The sequence below is a fragment of the Protomyctophum parallelum genome, assembly GCF_964188405.1.
Source record: "Protomyctophum parallelum genome assembly, chromosome: 9".
In the NCBI taxonomy this organism is placed as follows: Eukaryota; Metazoa; Chordata; class Actinopteri; order Myctophiformes; family Myctophidae; genus Protomyctophum; species Protomyctophum parallelum.
In genome coordinates this window covers 43,510,996-43,533,359 of record NC_139706.1, presented here as the reverse complement: position 1 = coordinate 43,533,359, position 22,364 = coordinate 43,510,996, and the positions used below count along the sequence as shown (strand labels likewise).

Genomic DNA, 22,364 nt, shown 5'->3' with positions numbered 1-22,364 from the left:
AAGCTTGCATTTTGGTCTAAAAAGACATCCCGAGATATTTACATGCTCCGTCCCAAGAGCAAGCATAAGCCAGCGTATGCTTGGCTTATGCTTATAAATATATAAACTGACATATATATTTACATAAATATCTAGCAAGGTTTCCTGATCCATCTCTTTCTCAGCTAAGTGATCCTTGTCCTGCAAAAACATTGAATATAATGTCATATATGTACACTACTCTTTGTTCATCATTGATAGTGCTTTTGTTAGATGTTTTCTTCCTCACAGTGCTTCTCTTGCTCTGTAAATGTAACTTGACTGCTGTGCTGCCTCTAGCGCATGGATTTCCCCCGCAGGATCAATACTGGTCTATTCTATTCTATATAATGAGGGATCGTGTATGTATGTAAACTCAACAAAATGACAGGCTATTGTGTACATATAGCTGATCCACAATTAAGGGAATAATAACACGACTCACGTCAATAAGTCACAGAGCGAGGACAATTCCAAACAGTGGCTAAGTATTGTAATTAGCTTATATATTATCAATTGCGGAATGCAGACTGGGACAAAATACTGTATCTATTTCACTTAGACGTATTTAACTGAAATGTAGCCTGATATTACCTGATTGCTACGGAGGCGGGGCGGGCATGGGTTGTCAAAATTGGACCTGTGCAGTGTGACTCTGGCGGTCACATATAATACCTGAGGATGAACACTGATTGGCATATAGAGCACATAACAGTGGTTGCATGGCTGATCCACTCTAATGCCACGCAGATTACAGGATAATGTGCTGTCTGGCTGTAATCCGTCGCTCGCTCGCACGTGTGTGTGTGTGTGTGTGTGTGTGTGTGTGTGTGTGTGTGTGTGTGTGTGTGTGTGTGTGTGTGTGTGTGTGTGTGTGTGTGTGTGTGTGTGTGTGTGTGTGTGTGTGTGCGTGCCCACGTGCGTGCATGTGTGTCTCTTGATGGTGTAGTTGTAAAGTGCTGGTCTAATGGTATCATCTCTCCTTCTGTAATGCTGCATTCACATGGAATCAGGCAAGCGGTAGACGGAAAACCGGACTTCATTTTAGTGGACAGGAGCAGGACGGTAAACAGGACAGGACGGCACGGCAGCCAGAACCGGCGACGGTAACGGCAGACAGCATCAATGTTCCATCTTTTTAGCGTTCTGTGCCGTCCAGCAGGTTGCGCCGTTTGCCGTCCAACACCTGCCTGATTCCATGTGAATGCGGAACAGGAAACAAGGGGTTCGGGAGTCTGACAGTGATGAGAGAACACACACTACTGCCAAGAAAACACTGCACAGAGAGAGAGAGAGAGAGTATGTTTTGTATGATTAAAACTTCATGCCAAATTTAAAGCCTTATACAATGTACAGTAATTGGGAGAGAACATAAAAGAACAGAGAGAGAAAGAGAGATGCTTTGACAGTATGAGCTCCCACACCTGTTTCTTTGAGTAGTGAGCGCGTGCGACGTGCGTGCGTGCGTGCGTGCGTGCGTGCGTGCGTGCGTGCGTGCGTGCGTGCGTGCGTGCGTGCGTGCGTGCGTGCGTGCGTGCATGCGTGCGGCCACGCAAGACCCCTAGTGGAAAGATGTACAGCTGTGAGATCAGCTGGCGTAATGCCAAATTGACATGACACTGTTTGGTTTGTAATTCAATTTGGGGTCTCATTGATGTCAGGAACCTCCTATAAGAGGTTCCTGTCACCCATCAACTGTTTAGGACATACAAGGTTTCTACCCTGCCAGGCAGCAACCGTCTGCAGACCACACGCACATAATTAGGCTACATCGCACACGTACACACACGTACACAGTACACACACACACGCACGCATGCATGCACGCACGCATGCACACGCGCACACATGAACACGCGCACACACAGACATTACAACACATAATCTAATGGCCTTCTTCCAGACAACTGAATCACAGTTTGTGTCATGACGAGATAGATCACACTGTAAGTGGACATCTACTAGTCTACTAGTTTTCTCTTTTCCAGTGGTGGACAGTAGGGCTGGGTGCAATAACCGCAATACCGCCATACCGCCGGTATGTGACGCATGTTTTTTTTATTTTTATGAAATTATTATTATTATTTTTTTATGAAATGAAAAGTGTATCATAATAAACAGTGACGCTCAGTCAGTCTAATCATGCCAGCAACACAACAACACCAGAGGGAGTTCAAAAAACCATGTGCAACCCAGATTCGGCACAAACAAGGATTGATTGATTGATTGATTGATTGATTAAAATATTTATTAACAGTTTGCAGAATTACACTACATTTCAAGCACAACTCAATACAAAGACTGTTAACTGTGAGTGGACACTTGTTTACAAGAGGGTCCACCTAAATTCATTTCACTCCTATGCCACAAAAATGTGGAACGCCCTACCAACTGTCATTAAGATGTAAATCCCTTGACTCCACCCACCCCTTTCCCCCCTCACTGTATACGTTTTCCCCCTTTTTACCTCCTTTATGATGATTTCCTGTTTTTGGCTTTATAGAAGTGCATATTGTACAAAATGATATGATGAATTGAAAATGGTGGACCCTCTTGTAAACAAGTGTAATGCTTTATGGCAGGGGTATTCAATTAGATTAGGCCTCCTATGTGACACAGACCGAGTAGAAAGAAACGTGCCATTTTATCATGACTATTAGTGAGGACCTATTATATGAAGATAGGTTCAAAAGTGGTCCTTTAATGATTACCGTCATTATGGTAATCTCACTCATTTTTTAATACTTTCACTCCACTATTTCAAAGACAAATATTGTGCACTACAGTACAGATTGGTTATTTTTTGGAATGGCCGTACATGCTTGCATGGGTAATGAAGTCGGGTGCGTATAGCGTTAGTCCAACGTCCCAATAATGCGACACCCATAAATCCGACACAAAATAGAATTGGGAGAGGGAGGGGGGATGGAAATGACAAAAATGACAACTTCATGTTCTCAACTTCCAGTAGGCGTATAGTTACAGACTCTGTAGCTTTCAGAGATGGTGGAATAGTTGTCTAGCTTGAGACACTATAGTGTTCTCTTGACTGTGTAGCCCTGCAGGGCATGGGTTATTCTTCTGCCTCAGGCTAAGTCTTGGCCTGCGGCTAATTCCCCCCAAAACAGTGGTTATTTCCGACGGCCCCAGGCTGCCCTGCACCCCATTAGGTATTTGTAATGGTGGTTTTTCAATGACACGACACCGCATCTCTTTGAAAGCAGCGAAACATATATCGCAGCTGTCGGGCAATTTGGGGGGCAATTTGGTTTACAGCAGATGGTAGAGGTTTGAAACGTAAAAACAGTACAACACATGAAGCAACATGTGACAACATAGCATAGGACAACATAGTGGGCACATCTGTGCAATTGATAAAAAAGGATAAGAAAATAAGAGTATAGTCAACCAAGTACAGTACAAAGTGATGCATGCATCATAAAGTGCCAAGAGCAAAGTGAGCAAAGTGCTAGGTAGGTTTTTTTTTTACCTTCTTTTGGCAGCATTAAGTTAACTGCTCGGATCGAGGCAGGAACAAAGGAGTATTTGTAGCTGTTTTTTGTTGACCTAGGGACACACAAGCGAAGGCCAGATGGCAGCACCATTATACTCCGAACTGAGTGGGTGGGCACTATTTGAGCGGATGGACAGGGCATTTTGGAGCAGCTGTCTATTATAGAAGAAATCAAGGCTCTCCAATTGGATGCCAGTCCTTTTAGAAGCAGTTTTTACATCTCTATCTTTTTTTACATTTACATTTATATCTTTAATAACGAGGCTACCGTACCAACAGATACAGGAGAAACAGTTTCATCAGGCTTTTGTCCACATTTAAGCCGATTTTCTTAGGCAGTAAAGGCATTACTGGCCCTTCTTGCACAGCATGTCAGTGTTTGCGTAAAATTTCAATTTATTATCGATGATCGTGCCAAGATACTTATAATTGGGTACGATTTCCACTGGCTGGCCTTAGATGACACTGTTCAGGATAGGACGGGGGGTACGTCTAAAGTCGATACGACGCGCGCACACACACGCACATCTGCACCCGCACGCACATCTGCAAATGTACTCAGTTCCAGTCCAACACTATACACACTGTGCCCATGAGTCTGTATGAGTTGCTTCTTAGAGCTTGTGGTGTTCTGTGTTCACTGTGGCTTTGTCTGCTTGAATACCGCAGAACGACTCTCTCTCTCTCTCTCTCTCTCTCTCTCTCTCTCTCTCTCTCTCTCTCTCTCTCTCACTGTCTCTCTCTGTCTCTCTCTCCCTTCGTGTGTGCGTGCGTGGTTGCGTGCGTGCATGCGTGCGTGCGTGCATGCGTGCATGCGTGCGTGCGTGTGCATACTGCAGAATGACTCTCCTAGTGGGTGGATTGTTACTGTGAGACTAATGGGTGGAGCACGACTACATGCAGCATCAGTACTATAGTGTGTGCCTATGTGTTTGTGTGTGTGTGTCTATGGACACCAGTGCGTGTGTGTGTGTCTATGGACACCAGTGCGTGTGTGTGTGTCTATGGACACTAGTGCGTGTGTGTGTGTGTGTGTGTGTGTGTGTGTGTGTGTGTGTGTGTGTGTGTGAGTATATTTCAATGCACGGTTGCAGCTATATTGTTGCGGTCGGGCAGAATCCTCTTATCTCTATATTTTAGCTTTTTGTGTTTTTCTCGTAAACTAATACTAGTCTAATTCATCACAGTAGAAGATCTACAAGCTTGATTTGAGCTTGTTCAGGATTCGAATTTGAATCCTGAAAAGGAACACCTTTCAACATAATATGAGACGATATGCAAGGTTGAAGGCAGGTGCATGCACAACAGCGTGCGTGTGTGTGTGTGTGTGTGTGTGTGTGTGTGTGTGTGTGTGTGTGTGTGTGTGTGTGTGTGTGTGTGTGTGTGTGTGTGTGTGTGTGTGTGTGTGTGTGTGTGTGTGTGTGTGTATGTGTGTGTGTTGTGCGTGTGTGCGTGCACACCTCCTTGTGTTGAGACCTGCCGTAGCAGAGGAGTCAGTAGCAGGTTTGTCTGTGAGCATCTGTTGTTGCCGTCATCTGAAATACAAACAGACAGCCCCTCTGGAAGCTAGGGGAGCGAGAGAGAGAGAGAGAGTGAGTGAGAGAGAGAGAGAGAGAGAGAGAGAGAGAGAGAGAGAGAGAGAGAGAGAGAGAGAGAGAGAGAGAGAGAGAGAGAGAGAGACGGTGGAAAGAATTAACCACTTTGAACGACAGCATCCATATAATTCTGAAAGAATATTAGCCCAAAGTAGTTGATCTACAAGCTCACAACGCATAGGCCAAGTTGATCTCAGGTCAGAATGGGTTAATCAGACCAGTGTGTGTCCAGCGGAAACCTGGTATGAATCTGATCTCAGGTCAGAATGGGTTAAGGAAAGAATGCAGGGTAGGTTCTAGGTTGTGATGGATAAAATATGTAAGGTAAACACATTATATCAGATGCAGAGAGACGCGTAGTGCCTCAGTAAACTACTGTACTGTAGGTCTTTTAACGTTTTTCTGACCAACGACCTCTTAGTTGAGAGAGAGAGAGAGAGAGATGAAGCAGCTATATTGTATACAATTGTTTCAGATTCATAGATAAATTGCATATACTTTGGTGTTGGATTCACATGAACTCATTCACTGCCAGATTAAATATCGTAAACACAACGTACCACCCAGTGTCAGCTTGTTTTACTTTTAGTATTTTCTTATACCAAGTCAAATGGAGGTGGGAGAGAGAACCTTGGGAGAGGGAGGGGGATTCAAAAAAATACCACGTTAGCAGTTTGAAGGAGAGGTGAAGGAATGACACGCGAAGAGAGGACACGTGAGAACTTGGAGGGAGACAGAGAGAGAGAGAGAGAGAGGTGGGAGGTCTCAGGAGAGCCATTGTGTCCGGTGGTTTTACAGTGGCAATGATCCACCCTGGTATCACCGCTCTCCTTTCATTAATGCTTTATGAAGCAAGGTTAGCACACAATTTTATTACTTTTACGCCTCCACAATGCTGCCCAGAGAGAGAGAGAGAGAGAGAGAGAGAGAGAGAGAGACAGAAAGTTGTCCGTTTTGAAGTAGATTTGAACAGACAAACAGGAATGGGAGGAAAACAAAGTGTGAATGTATACGTACAGTATGTATACAGTAGTGAGAACAGGCAGAACACGAGGGACAGAGATGAACATAATGGGTTGAATGGAGGATAGAAGTGATGTAGGTTTTACCGTTGGATGTGCTCTGGAGCCACGCTTGTACAAAGGAATAACTTGAGTCTTATCTCAAAGCACTATATGCAGCCAGAACTGCCCGTATCAGTCCAGGGCAGACTTGAAAAATCTCAAATATTTGCAGACCGCTTGAATACGGATGTTGATCTAGTTGTGAAACACCACTCAGAGCCACCTGGATATCTAGTACAAAACTGTTCCTTTTTCTATTGATGAAAATAACTTGTGTGCCTTATAGATCTGCTATTTTCACTTTTTGTGTGTGTGCGACACTGTTGTATGAAGTAGAGCATTCCTTTTCCAGGCCAGCATGGCATTGCCTCTGTGTTGAAGCGATTAGATTTTGAGGACAGCGATGTGTTTTGGTGGTTGTATAGTGGAATGTGTTTTTCCTCCATGGATGTATTTGAATGTTGCTAAACTGTCCTATTGGTTGCAACACATGTACAGCCTCTCCAAATGTATCAGTGATACAAACTCATTAAGCCCCTTAATAGAAGGGGCGACAGTGGCTCAGGGGTAGAGTGACCGGATGAGAACTGCAAGGTTCCCAGCTCAAACCCCGGCTCCCCCAGCGCCAAAGTGTCCTTGAGCAAGACACTGAACCCCTAATTGCTCCCGATGTGCAGGTTGGTGCCTTGCATGGTTGTGTGAAAGCGTGTGTGAATGGGTGAATGTAATGTTCAGCTCCTTTCACTGCTGTCATTGTAGTCGCTTCCAAAGGCATATCCTTGCATGTCACTGCTACAGCAGCATTAATCACTCCACCTGGCTCGGCTTCACAAACATCACGTCAGCCCAGTACACGAAGCCGATGGGTTGGGTTGGCCAATCGAGGAAAACGATTCCAGACAGATGTGTTGCGGATTTGTGTTGATGAAAGTTGCTAATGACGTTTTGTTTATTTGGCATTTCATGTAGGCCTAGACATCGTCTCTGTCGGGTGGAAACCTCATATGCCCAAAGCTGTTCGTTTTCAGAATTTAAAGTCAAAAATATAAATAGTAGCAGATCTACAAGCTCAAAAATGAACAAGCAGGGCGTTAATTTAAGGGAGGAAAAAAAAGTTAGAATATGGAGATAAGAACGTTTCTGCCCGACAGCAACTCTCTGTCACACGTTGCATAGCATCATGTATTTGGTCCTTTTATTTTGCATAACATCACTGTACTACAAAAGTATATACAGTAAGCAGACTTTTGTGATTCCTGAACTCCTGAATGACGTTGCATTCTAGCTCTCTTCAAATTGAACGGCTCACGTCATACTCTCAGTTATAAATCCCCCCCACACACCCTCACCTTATCAGCTTCCGGGGCCCAGGGAGCCTGTGCTTTGTTTAATTGGCGGAAGTCTTAACCTCCCCCACCCCACCCAGCTCCCTGTGGTGTTTACCCCCACACAGCTCCCTGTGCGGGTCCTCCACCGAGGCTTACGGATGATAATGGAATTAAACCTCCGGCCCACCAAGGAGGGAACAAGGGAGAGCGATGGGGAGGGGAGGAGAGGTGAGGAGAGGAGAGGGGAATTATAGGTAGAGGGGGGGTCACATCACAGTTTTACTGTACAAAATCACACCCACGCGTGTGAAGTGAGGGGGGCTCGCACAGACATGCATGTCTTTCTGACATAATGTCTCAGAACTTTCTACAATTAAATTAATCCAAATCAGAAATAATCATATTTGGTCCCCCCAAACTCAATCCACTCATTTCACTCTGAACTTGGTACCCTATCTGCAAACATCACACACTCAGACCGCAACCTGTGTCTTCTTCAATCCGGATATTTCTCTCAACACCCAAGTCACCAAAGTAGTCCAGTCTTGTACTTACCACCAGATCAGGAATATCGCTGAAGTGTGAAGTTAAATCCTTTTTTGTGATATGCAGACCTGGAAACCGTCATACATGCTTTCATATCTTCACGACTGGATTACTGTAATTCACTGTACTCGGGTATAAAACATATCTCGCCTCCAGATGGTGCAGAACTCTTCTTCTCACCAACACTAGAAAATGTGAGCATATCACACCCATTATAGCTACTGTACTCTTCATTGGCTCCCTGTGAGCGACAGAATTGATTTTAACACCTTATTGATTACTTTTAACTCTACATAGTCTAGCTTCCATTCATATAACAGACTTGCTGTGCGCTGCCTCAGATCCTTGGATAGGGCCCTCCTAGTTCCTCCTGCAGCTCGTCTGGTCACTCGGGGTGACCGGGCCTTTGTGGCTCGGGCACCTTGGCCCTTGGCCCTTAGGCTAGCAGAGTCAGTGTCTTCTTTTAAAGTGCTTTTAAAAACACATTTGTATGCGTGTGTAAGTGTTTTTCTTAATTGTTTTTAATTGTTTTGATGTCCTGTTATTTTATATTTTATTGTTTTAGATGTCTTGATGTTTTGTTGTTTTGATGTCTTTTATGATTACTGTTTTATAACCTGTCTGTAAAGCACTTTGTAACTATATGTTTGGAAAGGTGCTATATACATCAAATGTATTCATTAATTCATAGCGTCATACATCATCCATTCATTGTCAATGTACAAATATAGCCAATATGCTTGTCTACATACGATGGAAATTCTGCGTATGTGCGTGCGTGCGTGTCATTGTTAACTTTTTTAGTGTCACAGGGAGGTGAATTATGACGCAGGATTGAGTGGAAGATCAAAAATGTGTCTTGCCTGAAGGAGTGTGACAGAAGGATGGTATAGGAGGGGGGTGGACTTGTGGAGGAGAGAGAGAGAGAGAGAGAGAGAGAGAAGGAAATCATAGTCGTGGGGTCACCTGATTCAAGACACACTGTGCATCCGTGGTAGAATAGAATGTGTAAATGATAAAGAAAGGAATGCCTAATTTTCTCTGAGAGACTGTATTGTTCTCTCAGCGTGACTATATTTACCCTGTTGGTTTGTTTACGAGGGTTTATACTTAACTCTGTCTACTCCAATCTCGCTCTTGTAATGTCGCTGTGGATAAGACTGTTGCTAAACCCATTAAAACCGGGAGAGTGTCTGTGTCATTTAAAATGATCACGTTGACAATTCAAAAATATAGCAACTGCAAATATAGCATGCTATTTAAAAAAGGAAGAAAAATACCATCTTTGAAGTGCTGAATTTAACACAACTCTTCTCTCGGCCAAATACATAAAAAATTCCTTGGCTTTGGTCCTTGGCACAAAAAAGTGTCACGAAAAAGTTGATTTAGACAGCATTATTTTGTAGAGTCGGCTTCAGTTTCTTAACGGGTTAAGATGATACTTGTACAGTAATTGAGGAGACGAGAAGAGGCAGAACAGAGAGGAGAGGAGAGAGATTTGTGGGGAGGAGAGGAGATAGTAGTTATTGTGTCACAGCTGAAAGCGTGTCGGAGGATTGAGTGACAGTGTTGTAGCAGAACATGACTCACATCTGAATAGGAGGGAGGAGGATTTTATACCTTCAGTCTGTCATGTTTAGCCCACTGACTATTATGACTCATGCTCCCCTTGACATGCAGATATCCATTTGGTTACATTTGTAGGCCTACAGCCTAATTTATTTTTTTCATTTACGCTGAAGCCGTTGGACTCAGTTCATTTCAGTATGGGATGAAATGAAACATCTGCTTGCTAATACTTGAAGCTTGGCTTGAGATGAATATTCTCGCTGTTGTTTTGTCAGAAATCATTTTGTTTCAAGTCTCCGTCTGGTGGAAACCTCATATGTCCAAAAACAGCAAAAGTAGCAGATCAACCAGCTCAAAGAGCTTGCAGATACGATACTTTTGCTACTTTGGTGTGACACTGTAGTTGCAGTATGATCAAGTAGTATAGGGCATTCATTCACAAATTAATGAGATAAGAGGTTTTTAGCTCAGTATTAAAAAAATGCACTTGCACAGGAGACCTGGGTTAGAAATATGGGATAGAACAGGAAAGTTACATCTTTAATACAGTTTGAAAGCATGGAAAGCTAGACTTTCCGAAAATGGTCCCATGGAGAACAAAACTCAAAACACATGCACATTGGAAAAGCAGAGCATTTTAAAGGTTTTATGACATTCATTTTCATTTATTTTTATTTTTTATTTTAGGTTTTATGACCTCAATTACACCCAAAAAACCTGAACTTTGAACATTCAGTGGATTTTCTGTGGTCTGAAGTTTTCTTTGGGGTTTGGAAGCCTTTTGAGCTACAATGAAAACAGGCAAAACAGTGAAAACAGTGACATCTGCTGGCAAATCCCATTGACATAATATATGGGATTTGCAGGATCTTACATCACAAACTGCCGGCAAATCAGAGCACCTGTTTGAGCCAGAAAACCCCAGATCACAGAAAATCTACTGAATGTTAAAGATGGAGTGCCACCATTTTTTTCCACCCTAAAACGTGATTATCAGGTATTATTACAATATAAGGGGGAAGAACTTTTTCCAAAAAGTGTACAGTATTTGTTAAAATCATACTTTTATGTGGACACGCCCACCAGTTCATTAAGTATGCCTGGTTTGCCTGGTGGGTGGTGATGGGTGGTGATCCACCTGAACTGAAGCCGCACCCACAGCTGTAGTTGTATGATAAAGGGGGAGGGGTTAGGGGAGGGGCTGATAGTGTGGTGTCACTATATTACTGTTTACTTCATTGGCCCGTTTGACTGTCAAGGGTTCAGCCTCCAGGAAGAAACCCTAAATACAAAGTAAATACACCATTGCACATAAAAACAACTCCAGTCTGTCTAATGAAGTACTGTCACCTCATAGACACATGAAAAACTGGAAAAATACAAAAATTGTGGCACTCCATCTTTAAAAGTTCATGTTTTCTGGGTGCAATTGAGATTAGAAAACCTAAAAAAAATTAGAAAAATTCCAAAACCTTTTTTTTAATGTCACAATCCCTTTAACCCATTTTATTTTATTTTATTTAAGATATTTTTTTGTGGCTTACGCCTTTTATTGATTTTTTGAAGGGACAGACAGTAGGCTGACAGGAAACGGGAGAGAGATGGGGGGATGACATGCAGTAAAGGCCGTGTCGGGTCCGGGAGTCGAACCCGCGGCACACTGCGACTGGATTACCAGTCCGGTGCCCAGACCGTTACGCTACGGCCTGGGCCTTTAACCCATTCTGACCGGGCACCCATTTTGGTGTTGGCATCATGTCATGCTTTAGCTATTGAAAAATAGCAGATCTACAAGCTCATATCGCGCCACCGAGTGGCGCGATACGAGCTTGTAGGTCTGCTATTTTTGAAAAAAATCGAAGACACTTTTAGAATCTGATCTCAGGTCAGAATGGGTTAAGGTTGGTTTATCCCTGCACTCACCAGCTCAGTGGCCTTGTTGTTAGAGTGTCCGCCCTGAGACTGAGAGGTCGGGGTTCGATCCCCGGCCGGGTCATACGGGAACCCAGTGCCTCCCTGCTTGACACTCAGCATCAAGGGTTGGATTGGGGGTATAAGTCCCTGCGACGTACTAGAGTCATGTCCGGAGGGTGTACTTGTACATCAAGCTGCCTCACGCTACAGAAACAGGAGATAGGCCTATATGGGCCTCTTGGCTCGGCAAGGCTACTTACTACTTTATCCCTTCACAGTTTGACTGATAACTTTGTGAGAGTCCAATGAAGTTTAATGGCCTTGCATGATTAAAGTCTTAAAATGACTTGTGGGAAATCTCCCAACATGCATTTGTCCAGGGAGATGGCTGGTTATGTGTGAGAGAATGAGAGTTTCATCAGCTCTGATGGTGAACAAGAAGAACAATACACACACACACACACACACACACACACACACACACACACACACAAAGGGTAATGTCTGTGGGACTAATTAACAATGTTTTAAATGGGAAGCTACTAGAATGTGAACCATTTGCTCAGTGAAACTTTTTAAATTAACACAATGAGGCAACACACTAGCATATAATGAAACATAAACAGAGAGATGACCATTATACTCTACGCTCTCTTTTTGAGTGGTGCAACCACTCCAAGGAACAGCAATATGTCCGTGACTATGTGACTATGTTTAGAGTGCCAGTAGGGGCAAAAGTGGCGCTGTTGTGCCAGAAACAGAGAGAGAGAGATAGTGCTGCTGTTAATGCAATCTTTCAGTGAGCACTTATAACACAGTTGAACAACATAATGAGACAGACACAATTCAGAGTTTCAGAGTATTGGAATAAATGTATTCGAATACGGAGTCAGCAGTGAAGCGTTACAATGGAAGACCATGTACTGACTCAACAAATCTCAGTCAGACTTCAGCTTAAATACATTACTACCCCCCTCAGGGAGTAGGTGGGTCTTAACACATGCCAATGAGAAGACCCCTCCAAACCACACAAGTCACAGGTCAAATGTCAGTGGGGACAGAAAACAGCTTCTCATGGTTTGGTTTATGATTTCCTTAAATGTACAACTTAGGTATTCCACATGTGACATTTCCTTGACACTGCACTGTTGCCTGCTGATGCAATGAGAGAGAGAGAGAGAGAGAGAGAGGGGGGGGGGGGGGGACTCAGTTCACACGGGTGTGATTTTTTTCTTTCTTTTCTCTTTTCCCAGACATCTCGTGTCCTTACAGTATATCCACAGTCGCTACTTGCAAAACAAATGATCTGTTTACATTAGTGCTTCTTAATTTCTTCTAATTTCAAGGATCCCCAGTTTGGTATGCATTTAGACCACAGATCACCATATCACTTGAGAGCTTACAAATGGAACCAAACGGACCTGCAAGGGTTCCATTTGTATGCTCTGAGAGTTACAGACCCTGCAAGCATATACAGTACATCTGGTTCCATTTGCACACTCAGACCCGAATTGATCAATGTGGTCACTGGTTCCTAGCTATCAATCATTTAGCTGGGGACCCCCTTCAAGGACCCCAGCAGGTCCCCAGGACGCACTTTAACCCATTCTGAACGGGCACCCATTTTGGTGTCAGCATCATGTTATGCTTTAGCTATTGAAAAATAGCAGATCTACAAGCTCATATCGCGCCACCGAGTGGCGCGATACGAGCTTGTAGGTCTGCTATTTTTGAAAAATTGAAGAGCGACTGACATTTTTAGAATCTGATCTCAGGTCAGAATGGGTCAATCAGACCAATGTGTGTCCAGTGGAAACCTCGTATGAATCTGATCTCAGGTCAGAATGGGTTAAAAAGCCTGATTTACACTGCCATGGCCTAACACCACTCCAACCCACAGCACCGTTTCCACTAAAGGAATTGGACTGAGTGGTGTCAAAGTGGTACTAAATGAGTGCCTAAAAAGTACCTACTCCACGGTGGGTCTGAGCTAGGCTAAGCGGGGCCAAACACTTCATAATGACTGAGATATAAGGGTCCATTTTGTATACCAATAGCTGGATTACTCCTGCACAGGTGATTTCATTTGTATGCAGGACAGTTGGCCACTCATCTACATTAAATTGTTAGGCAAGAGGCAATGACCTCCACCCATATGTCCCTACATTACAAGGGGGGGGAGGGGGGGGGGGGGTCGATTCCCTCTAGGAGGGGAGGGGGGTACTGCTAGGGGGTACTTTATTTTAATGGAAACGGTACACGTAGATATTCTGGTATGTTGTAGTGTGGTGTGGTGCTAAAGCTGCAGGCAAAATCCAGCTAGTTGTTGTCAAAAACCACAGGTCAATGACGTTGCTCTCTTTCTCCATCCTTCTCCTCCTCTCTCCTCCTCCTCCTCCTCCTCCTGTAGTCTGCTCCCAGTACTCGCGGGGCGTCTTCGCCATCTTCGGCCTGTACGACAAGCGCTCGGTGAACACGCTGACGTCCTTCTGCGGCGCCCTGCACATCAGCCTGGTGACGCCCAGCTTCCCCACCGAGGGAGAGGGCCAGTTCACCCTGCAGCTGCGGCCGTCCATCAGGGGCGCGCTATTGTCGCTGCTCGACCATTACGACTGGAACGGCTTCGTCTTCCTCTACGACACCGACAGAGGTAAAGGTCTTTTTATTTTACACCAGCACCAGCTCGGTGGCTTTATGTCTTTAGAGTGTCGGCCTTGAGATTGGGAGGATGAGGTTAGATTCCCCGGCCGGGTCATACCAAAGACTATAAAAAAATGGGACCCAATGTCTGCCTGCATCCGGCTCTCAGCATCAAGGGTAGGTTTGGGTGTACACGACAGGTAACATACTAGTTTCATGGCTGGGAGACGAACTGTACGTATATACGACACTGATAGAGGTTAGAAGGTCTTGGTTTTATACTATGTGACAACGATAGCGGTAAATATCTTATACACCACTAATACTGGTAAATGTCTTGGTTTACTTAGAGGGAAAGATCTCTAACAACACTGATAGATGTGAAGGTGTTTGTCTTGTTGTACGACACCAGTAAAGGCCTTATACTATAATATGATAGATGTTAACATCTGAAGGACAGGAACTCAGCTTTTTGAGGTGACTCTGTAAATCCATCTTTTTTATTAAAGAGATATGTTTTGGTTAAAACAAAAACAAAAACAATCTATATTCTATTAGTAGTCATTTCAGTGTTTGTTCAGTAACAGACCCTGTCTCCCCAGCTATTCAATAAAAAGGTGGATCACCAATTTAATCCAATCAGGAGTGAAAGACCCTGTCTCCCCAGCTATTCAATAAAAAGGTGGATCACCAATTTCATCCAATCAGGAGTGAAAATGCTTTCATCGGATGTCCAATGTTCCAGTTCCCAATTTTGTCTGCCCTGTCTTGTTTGTTTGTTTGTTTGTTCCATAAATCCTAATATCACTCATCCTGTATCCTGGATGAGTTATCTCTCTCCTGATTGGATGAAATTGGGAACCCGACCTGAACACTTATTTGAACAACACTCCATGACCATGTCACTTAAAGCACATTTAATTCCACACAGAGCATGTACAAAGGATTTTACAGTGTATTAGTTCTTCTGTATAAGAATAGTTCAGAAAACAATAAAGAGGTTGTTTGTGGTGCAGTACAATGTGTTCTGGCAGCTCTAAGTAGGGTGTAAACAGGGTCAATATCTAATTAGGCAGATCTGTTGTTCTCTGTCTGGGTCTCCGTTCAAACCGTGATAATTAATACCTGCACAATTCTGCTCACTCGCAGTTCTGTCCTTAATGCACCTTGGGTTTCACAAGGTGAACCACAAACATGAATAAGACATGAATAATACAGACCTCATGTGTGGAATTAATTTAGCCCTGTTCTAACACCAAACCAGCAGAATATTGACATTTGTCCAAGCCAGAAACACATCGATATTTGAAGCCATAGTGTTAATCTCTACGTTTGCATTCATTGTTCTCATGGCAAACTTGGCAGAATTCGACATTCATCAAATTATGTCAAACATATTTGAAGAATGGTCGGTGCGTGAGGACCATGTGAAATCAATATGGCCCTAATGGACTGAAACCAAAGCAGTTCAGAGTTTAAACCAAACTATAGAAATTGTGACTTTAGGATGGCTTAGGAATGAGATCACACTGCATTGGAATAATACAAACTGAACAGAACCGCTGTCAACACAAAGTTCCACTGATGAAAGGTTCACCATTGCATTGTTTCTCAACCAGTCTTCCATGAGTTGGCTCTGTACTTGGGCTATACTGCTTTTTTCCTGTCCCCAGGGGGTCCCTCTACTGTACTGTACTGTACTGTACTGTACTGTACTGTACTGTACTGTACTGTACTGTACTGTACTGTACTGTACTGTACTGTACTGTACTGTACTGATACACCTGAAATCATCATATATACAGTTAATATGTATGTGTGTGTTAGGCTGCACAACAGTGACACTTGGTTTTGAAAACCAACCAAATGCTATTTTCGTGCTCAGACACAGGTAGCCAGGCAGCCAGGCAGGCACACACAAAGCTACTTAAGGAAGTGGTTGCACCACTTAAAAAAGGCTGCACTATTGAATTATTATTTTTTTCCTGATTGGAGAGCTTGGAGAGATCTCAACTCTCTCCCATGGTGCATTGCACTCATGTCACTGGAGTGGGCACACAGGTGATGCCCTTGACTCTAAAACACTGTGGGAATACTTTATCATTATTACTCTCTCTCATGCACGCACGCACGCACACATGCACGCACGCACTGGGGGGGGGGGGGAAGGCACGGTGAACAGCCTTGATCTCCCCACTTCCCACTTTCCCTCTGGCATGGAATTTGTGCTCTGTTCGTGCATGTGCATGTGCATGTGCATGTGCATGTGCATGTGCATGTGCATGTGCATGTGCATGTGCATGTGCATGTGCATGTGCATGTGCATTATGTGTGTGTGTGTGTGTGTCGTGTGTAGTGTGTAGTGTGTGGTCATGCACGTGTGCACATGTACTGTACTGTATGTTTGTGCGAGTACGTGTGCTTGTGTATGTGCACATAATGTGTGTGTGCGTGGAGGAGGGGCCGGATGGGGGGTCGTGGGCACTCGGGTGGCTCCTATGGCACCTGTCAGCAGGGAGTGTTGGGCAGGAGGTGTACCCATGCCCCTTCATTTCTTTGCCTTTTTTCACTATTTTGATTTTTTTTTAATAGTTCAAATAGCCAATCTACAAGGTCACAACCTGTCGATGAACAAATCTTTACGTTTTTCCAAAATAGTAAGTAAGAAAAAAAGGCAAAGAAGTTTAGGGATAAGGGGTGAAAATAGAGCCCTATGTGCTCCCGGTGGGGGCTCCTCATGGCAGGTGGGACAATACAACAGCACTGACTGACAACACACACATGTACGGGGGGAGGACTTAATTGACATAACGATTAAATTGGAGAGAAACAAGGTTACAAAAACAAAGTAGAGGTGAAAGATTGAGGCAGGAGAGAGGATGGATGGATGTCTTCATCATGGTGTGTCATAAGGGGCTGCTGCTGGTAATGTGCTGGAAAATGGGCAGTAAAACTGATCTGTTTTAGTGCTCTGCACTGCTACACGCACGCACGCACACACACACACACACACACACACACACACACACACACACACACACACACACACATGCAAAAATGGCTGAGGAATTGATGCACAGAAGCCTATGCATATTCATGGGGGCAGTGATTCATATGCTTATGACATAAGCTACAGTAAATAAAGTTTTATTTACTTGTGTGACAACACTGTCAAATTCAGTACATGTACAAATGTGTGTGCGTGTGTGTGCATGAGCGTGCGTGCGTGGTCGCTTTTCACTCTATTCTGGTGTGGAATGCAGATTTTCTTTTATGATAATGATTTTCTTTCTTTTTTTTCTCGCAATTTTCTCCCCACTTCAGTCATTGTCAATCCCCCGATGTGTGCTGTGGTCCCTGTTTTCTGGCCAACAGAAATTGGCAAAGCACCCAGTGGTGTTCTGGGAGAGTAGACAGCCACATGTCTCCTCCGATACACATGGCATCACCAGCCGCTTGTTTTCACCAGGAGAGCGTTAACGCACACGTTCTTTCACGCTCTCTCCACCCCCCTACAATATCTTCTCTCTGCCGAACAGATGCCCATGCCAACCAGCAGGGTGTGCTGTAGTGCCAGCTTCCCTCCTATAGTGATTAGTGAGTTTGTTGGAGCGCTGGCCCAGGCCAAGCCGGAGGCAGCGCTGTTGGAGTGGTACTTCCGTGGTTTTGTTTCAAACTGAATTCTTGGAATTGCTGTTCTAACAGACTACGGAGCCACCAGAGGTGACACCGAAAACACTACTAAAATGGATGTTACACAAAGTATACGATATTAAAGGATAATACCAGCGTTACTGAATTTCTCTCTCTCATCTTTCATGCCTTTTGTCCAACCAGGCAGGCTGTTCAATGCAATATAATTAAGATGTCGCTCACCTCCTACTGCCCGTGGGTCGCCATTAATTTCCAAACTCCATCAAGATCCCATCTAATATATAATAGTGACAGACTATGCCTAGTGAGGCCATAATCCATCACTGCACACCCACCAGTGGCATGTTTATGGGGGCAGGGGAAAGTGCTTTGGTTACTTGTTACCTACTGTATGCCAATGACTTTTTACACTCCAAGATGTCCAAGATCCAAGGTCCAAGATGTGGGTGGCACTTCAAACAATGTTCTCCTGCAAGAGCACATTGATTAGCACTTAAATTGTGCGCGACCGGGCCAGCGTTTTGCAGTGTTTTTCCCAGGGTTATAGGCTAGGCAGTACACACACAGTGACACTGGTTGGAAAGAAATGCACAGTAAAATACTGTGTACGTAACTGTATTAAGTCTTGGAGGTAAATGAACACATGGGGTTTAATTGAGTGCTACCACAATGATTTCAGTACTATTTACACTTAAATACTCTGTGTCCCAAGGTATTGTTTAGCTGCCGCCACTATTTTTCCAACAATTCGTTTTTGACCACGTCTGAGGCGTGCCAAATCCCAAGTCCCCAACTGTCACACAAAGTACCTCAAAGTGACTACTGGCCAATCACAGCACAAAGTCATGGTCTCTATACTGCCTCCCGGCCTGATGGAGGGGAAAGGAACTGGTCGGAATAACGTGTTCCTTCCACACGCTAAATTCCTACTGGGGAAAGTCCACCTGTCAGGTGATTAGAAACAGCCTGCTCACTCTTCTTGCATTGAAAGAAGCATGAGCTCAGTTCGGGGCACTCATAGGTTGGCAGAGGGAGAGTATCGTCCAGGATTATAGTTCATAGGCAATTAGCCCTTTTAGCCCTTACCCTAAAACATGATCATCAGGTATTATCATTATATATTAGGTATATAAGGAGGAAGATCTTTTTCAAAAAACTGTACAGTATTTGTTAAAATGTAATTGTTTTGTGGACACGTCCACCAGTTCATTAAAGGAGAGTTCAGCCCAACTCGTTTTCTTACCATAATATGATGATGATAATCCATTGACCACTGGAAGATTAGCAAAAAAAGACCTAGAGACGGGTTTTGCGGAACTCTCCTTTAAGTATGCCTGGTTTGCCTGGTGGGTGGTGAATCTGGTGATGGGTGGTGGATCCACCTGAACTGAAGCACCCATTGTATGATAAAGGGGGAGGGGTTAGGGCAGGGGATGATATTGTGATGTCACTATATCACTGTTTTTTACATTGGCATGTCTGACTGTGAAGGTTTCAGCCTCCAGGCAGAAACCCAAAATTCAAATGGAAGACATCATTGCACATCAACCACACCAAGGGGTCTAATGAAGTACTGTCACCTCATAAACACATGGAAAAACTGGAAGAAATAACAAAAACATCACGGCACTCCATCTTTAACGTTGGGAAAGTTACACGACCCAGCTGATGGCAATAATACTAATCACCCTAGTCTTACCGTGCATTACATGAAAACTCCTGTTGGATGGCCGTAAGTTGATTGAGTTAATTGGATACTGTCCAGTGCATACACTGTCACTGCATGGCCTACTGCAGGCCGGGGAGCATCCTTTGGTCCGACATATCATTGGTTCGAACTAAGGAGCATTGGTCCGACTCGGGATAGGGTTGGGGGTTAGGTTTAGGTGTGCTGCCCCGTGCTCGTGGTTATGGTTAGGGTGAGGGTTTGGGGTAGGTAGTCGATCGGACCAATGGTATGTCGGACCAAAGTATAGTAACCCTGCAGGCCTGGTTGACTAGATTTAGAAGACAATTTGAGGGGTGCCAGCCCCTCCTATATGCTCAGCTTTGAGTGTTTGTGTAAACACAAACATTGAAGACAAAAGTGTGTAATCACAAACATTGAAGCCAAATGTGAGGACGCAAATTGTGATCGGCCAGAATGAGATTATGTATGATGATGAATGATGATAAGAGCGCAGTATTTAGTTTGAACTGTCTATCTAGTCTGAAAACCAGATTTTTTCTTAATGACAGCAGTGTATTCACTCTCAATAGAACCACTGACAAAATATGCAACCACAAAGGGTTGACGTAGGCTCTGATATGTGATTTTTAATGCGCTTACACAACCATGCACTAAGGAGTCCGAGGGGGAGGATGATCTTGATTTGTATCTCCTGCGTCTTAGTGCACATATAATTGCCTCCCCCGCTTGCTCACATATTTAGCCTATAACAATTACCTCTGGCATAATTCCCGCTGTATGTTAAACTGCCGCATGAAGGTGATGATCCGAGTGAGATAAATAACTACCTTCCTGTCATGGTCTTGCCCTCTGCCTGCAGTTTATTCCCCTCTTTCTGTATCTCTCCCTCTGCCCAGTAGAGCGTCGCAGTCCCGCCCCCCTTTCATGACGACGCCAGGCCCAGGAAATGATTCCCAATGCATTTTTTTCCATAGACATTTCACATTTATTTATTTAAAGACGGTTGCAAAGAAGAAAAACAACAAAAAAAGTGTTGTAACCTGGTTTTTTTTTCTTTCTAATTATTTGTTCGGCCCCCAAAAATGTGTTTGTTGTCATGATTTGTCACGACAAGAGTTGGCTTTGTACGAGGCTTAAAAGGTCTTTAAATAAATACTTTTTGAAATGTCTATGAGGAAAATGAACGGATAATCATTGCCTGGGCCCTGGTAGGGGGCAGGACTGCAACGCTCTATAGCTCTATAGCTCTTCCTTGAAGATTCTGGTTCCTTGCTTAGCTCTTCCGAATGTTTGGCGGTTTTGGACTTCTTGGTGCATTTTGTAAGGTTTGCCTTTTTGACTCTCTGTTTATATAATTCTGCCTTTGAAGAGTTTTGCATTGCATTCCTGATTTTTGTGCCTGCAGCTACAGCTAAGACTTTGCTGTAAGCTTGACCTTGTTTACATTTAATAAATCTGTTTATTTTGAACTTTCCTCTGCATTTGGGTTCAGTCGTTCTGCTACCGTGACACCTTCCCATATCAAAATGGTGCTCTTTAGCCAAGCTTCTTGAATACCTATCAGACTCAAGTTCCCACTAGCGTGACTTCCTGCATGCATTCAGTACACTATTCTCCAACCTCAAGAATCGGGATTCTCCTATAAGAGCTACAATGCTTGTCGCAAACTATTGAAAGGTCTGGCTGCCATTACCAGCATTGCGCAGTTATTTTCATTGACTCTCAAAGGCATCAGCTGTCAGTGGGTTCTCTAATTATCTGTCCGGGAGAACTCAAGCTGTTGTCTCTGTCTTGCCGATGGTCTTATAATTGGTAAAGGTGTCTGACAGGGGTCCAGTTTATTAATATTGTACACCCCTCCCCGCATTGTGATGTCAATTACTATGCCACTGACACAAACACACAAACACAACACGACCCAGAAGTATTGGGCCCACTCATCCATTCACCACTGCAAGACTGTGGGCAGCTTATGGTGCTTTCCAGTTGGCTCTAATTAGTCCCAAACTTGTCTTAAACTCCAACGAGACTAAAATGCATGCTGTTCTCGAGTCTCGGTCTACTGACAGATTCAATGGTGAACAAATTGAAACTGAAGGGAGGCGAAAAAGAAGGGAGGCGAGATTGTTTCTTTTCTTCTTTTTTTTACAAATCCAATCACACGGAAGTCAATGGTGACTGATAATTTGTGATCACGTGATTAATTGTTTCTCAGTATGACACAGGGTTAAATGGTGACTCATAAGTTAGTGAAGAGTCCAATCTAGCGTAAAAACACACACAACAGGCGTCAAAACACATGTGGGCTTTGGAAACGTGATTGGCAGTGAATGACTTCATATGTGCCACATAATTTATGTAATTGCAGCATTTGTTGTAGATGGAAAATAGTAACAAAATATTGATTGTATACATGCTGTAATTAAGTCTCGAATTTAACCCTAGAACACTAAACTTATTTTTTTGTTACACCATCACTAAACACAGGTATATTTTCCCAATGTAAAATATTCCATAATAGTTTTTTAAGCTGTATGGAATACTTTCCATTCATATATTGGTTGCAACAACTGTATAAATTGATTTAGAAAATAGGTCAACAATACAAATGACGCTAGTTTTGTGGATTAATTTACTGGCCCCAGTGGTTGTGAGAATGAAGAACAAAAAAAGTCCATTGTGGGTGTATGGGATTTTTCACTATCACTAAACACAGGTAAAATTCACCCGAAAACCTGCCTGTAGAAAAAATAGTTGGAGAACATTATTATGTTCATCCATCCATAAAGGAATGGATGCACTTGTATAATGAATGAACGGACACACAGACTC

The 22,364-nt window shown here is 43.6% G+C and overlaps 1 protein-coding gene across 4 annotated transcripts in view; it reads left to right on the top strand.

Moving 5' to 3' along the window:
• gria4a (glutamate receptor, ionotropic, AMPA 4a) overlaps window positions 1-22,364 on the top strand; it is a 193,328-nt gene that overhangs the window by 55,429 nt on the left and 115,535 nt on the right. For all 4 annotated transcript variants that reach the window (XM_083773980.1, XM_083773981.1, XM_083773978.1 and 1 more), the window contains exon 3: window positions 13,959-14,198. In XM_083773980.1, coding sequence (XP_083630106.1) covers window positions 13,959-14,198 — 240 coding nt within the window. The remainder of the gene's footprint in view (window positions 1-13,958; window positions 14,199-22,364) is intronic.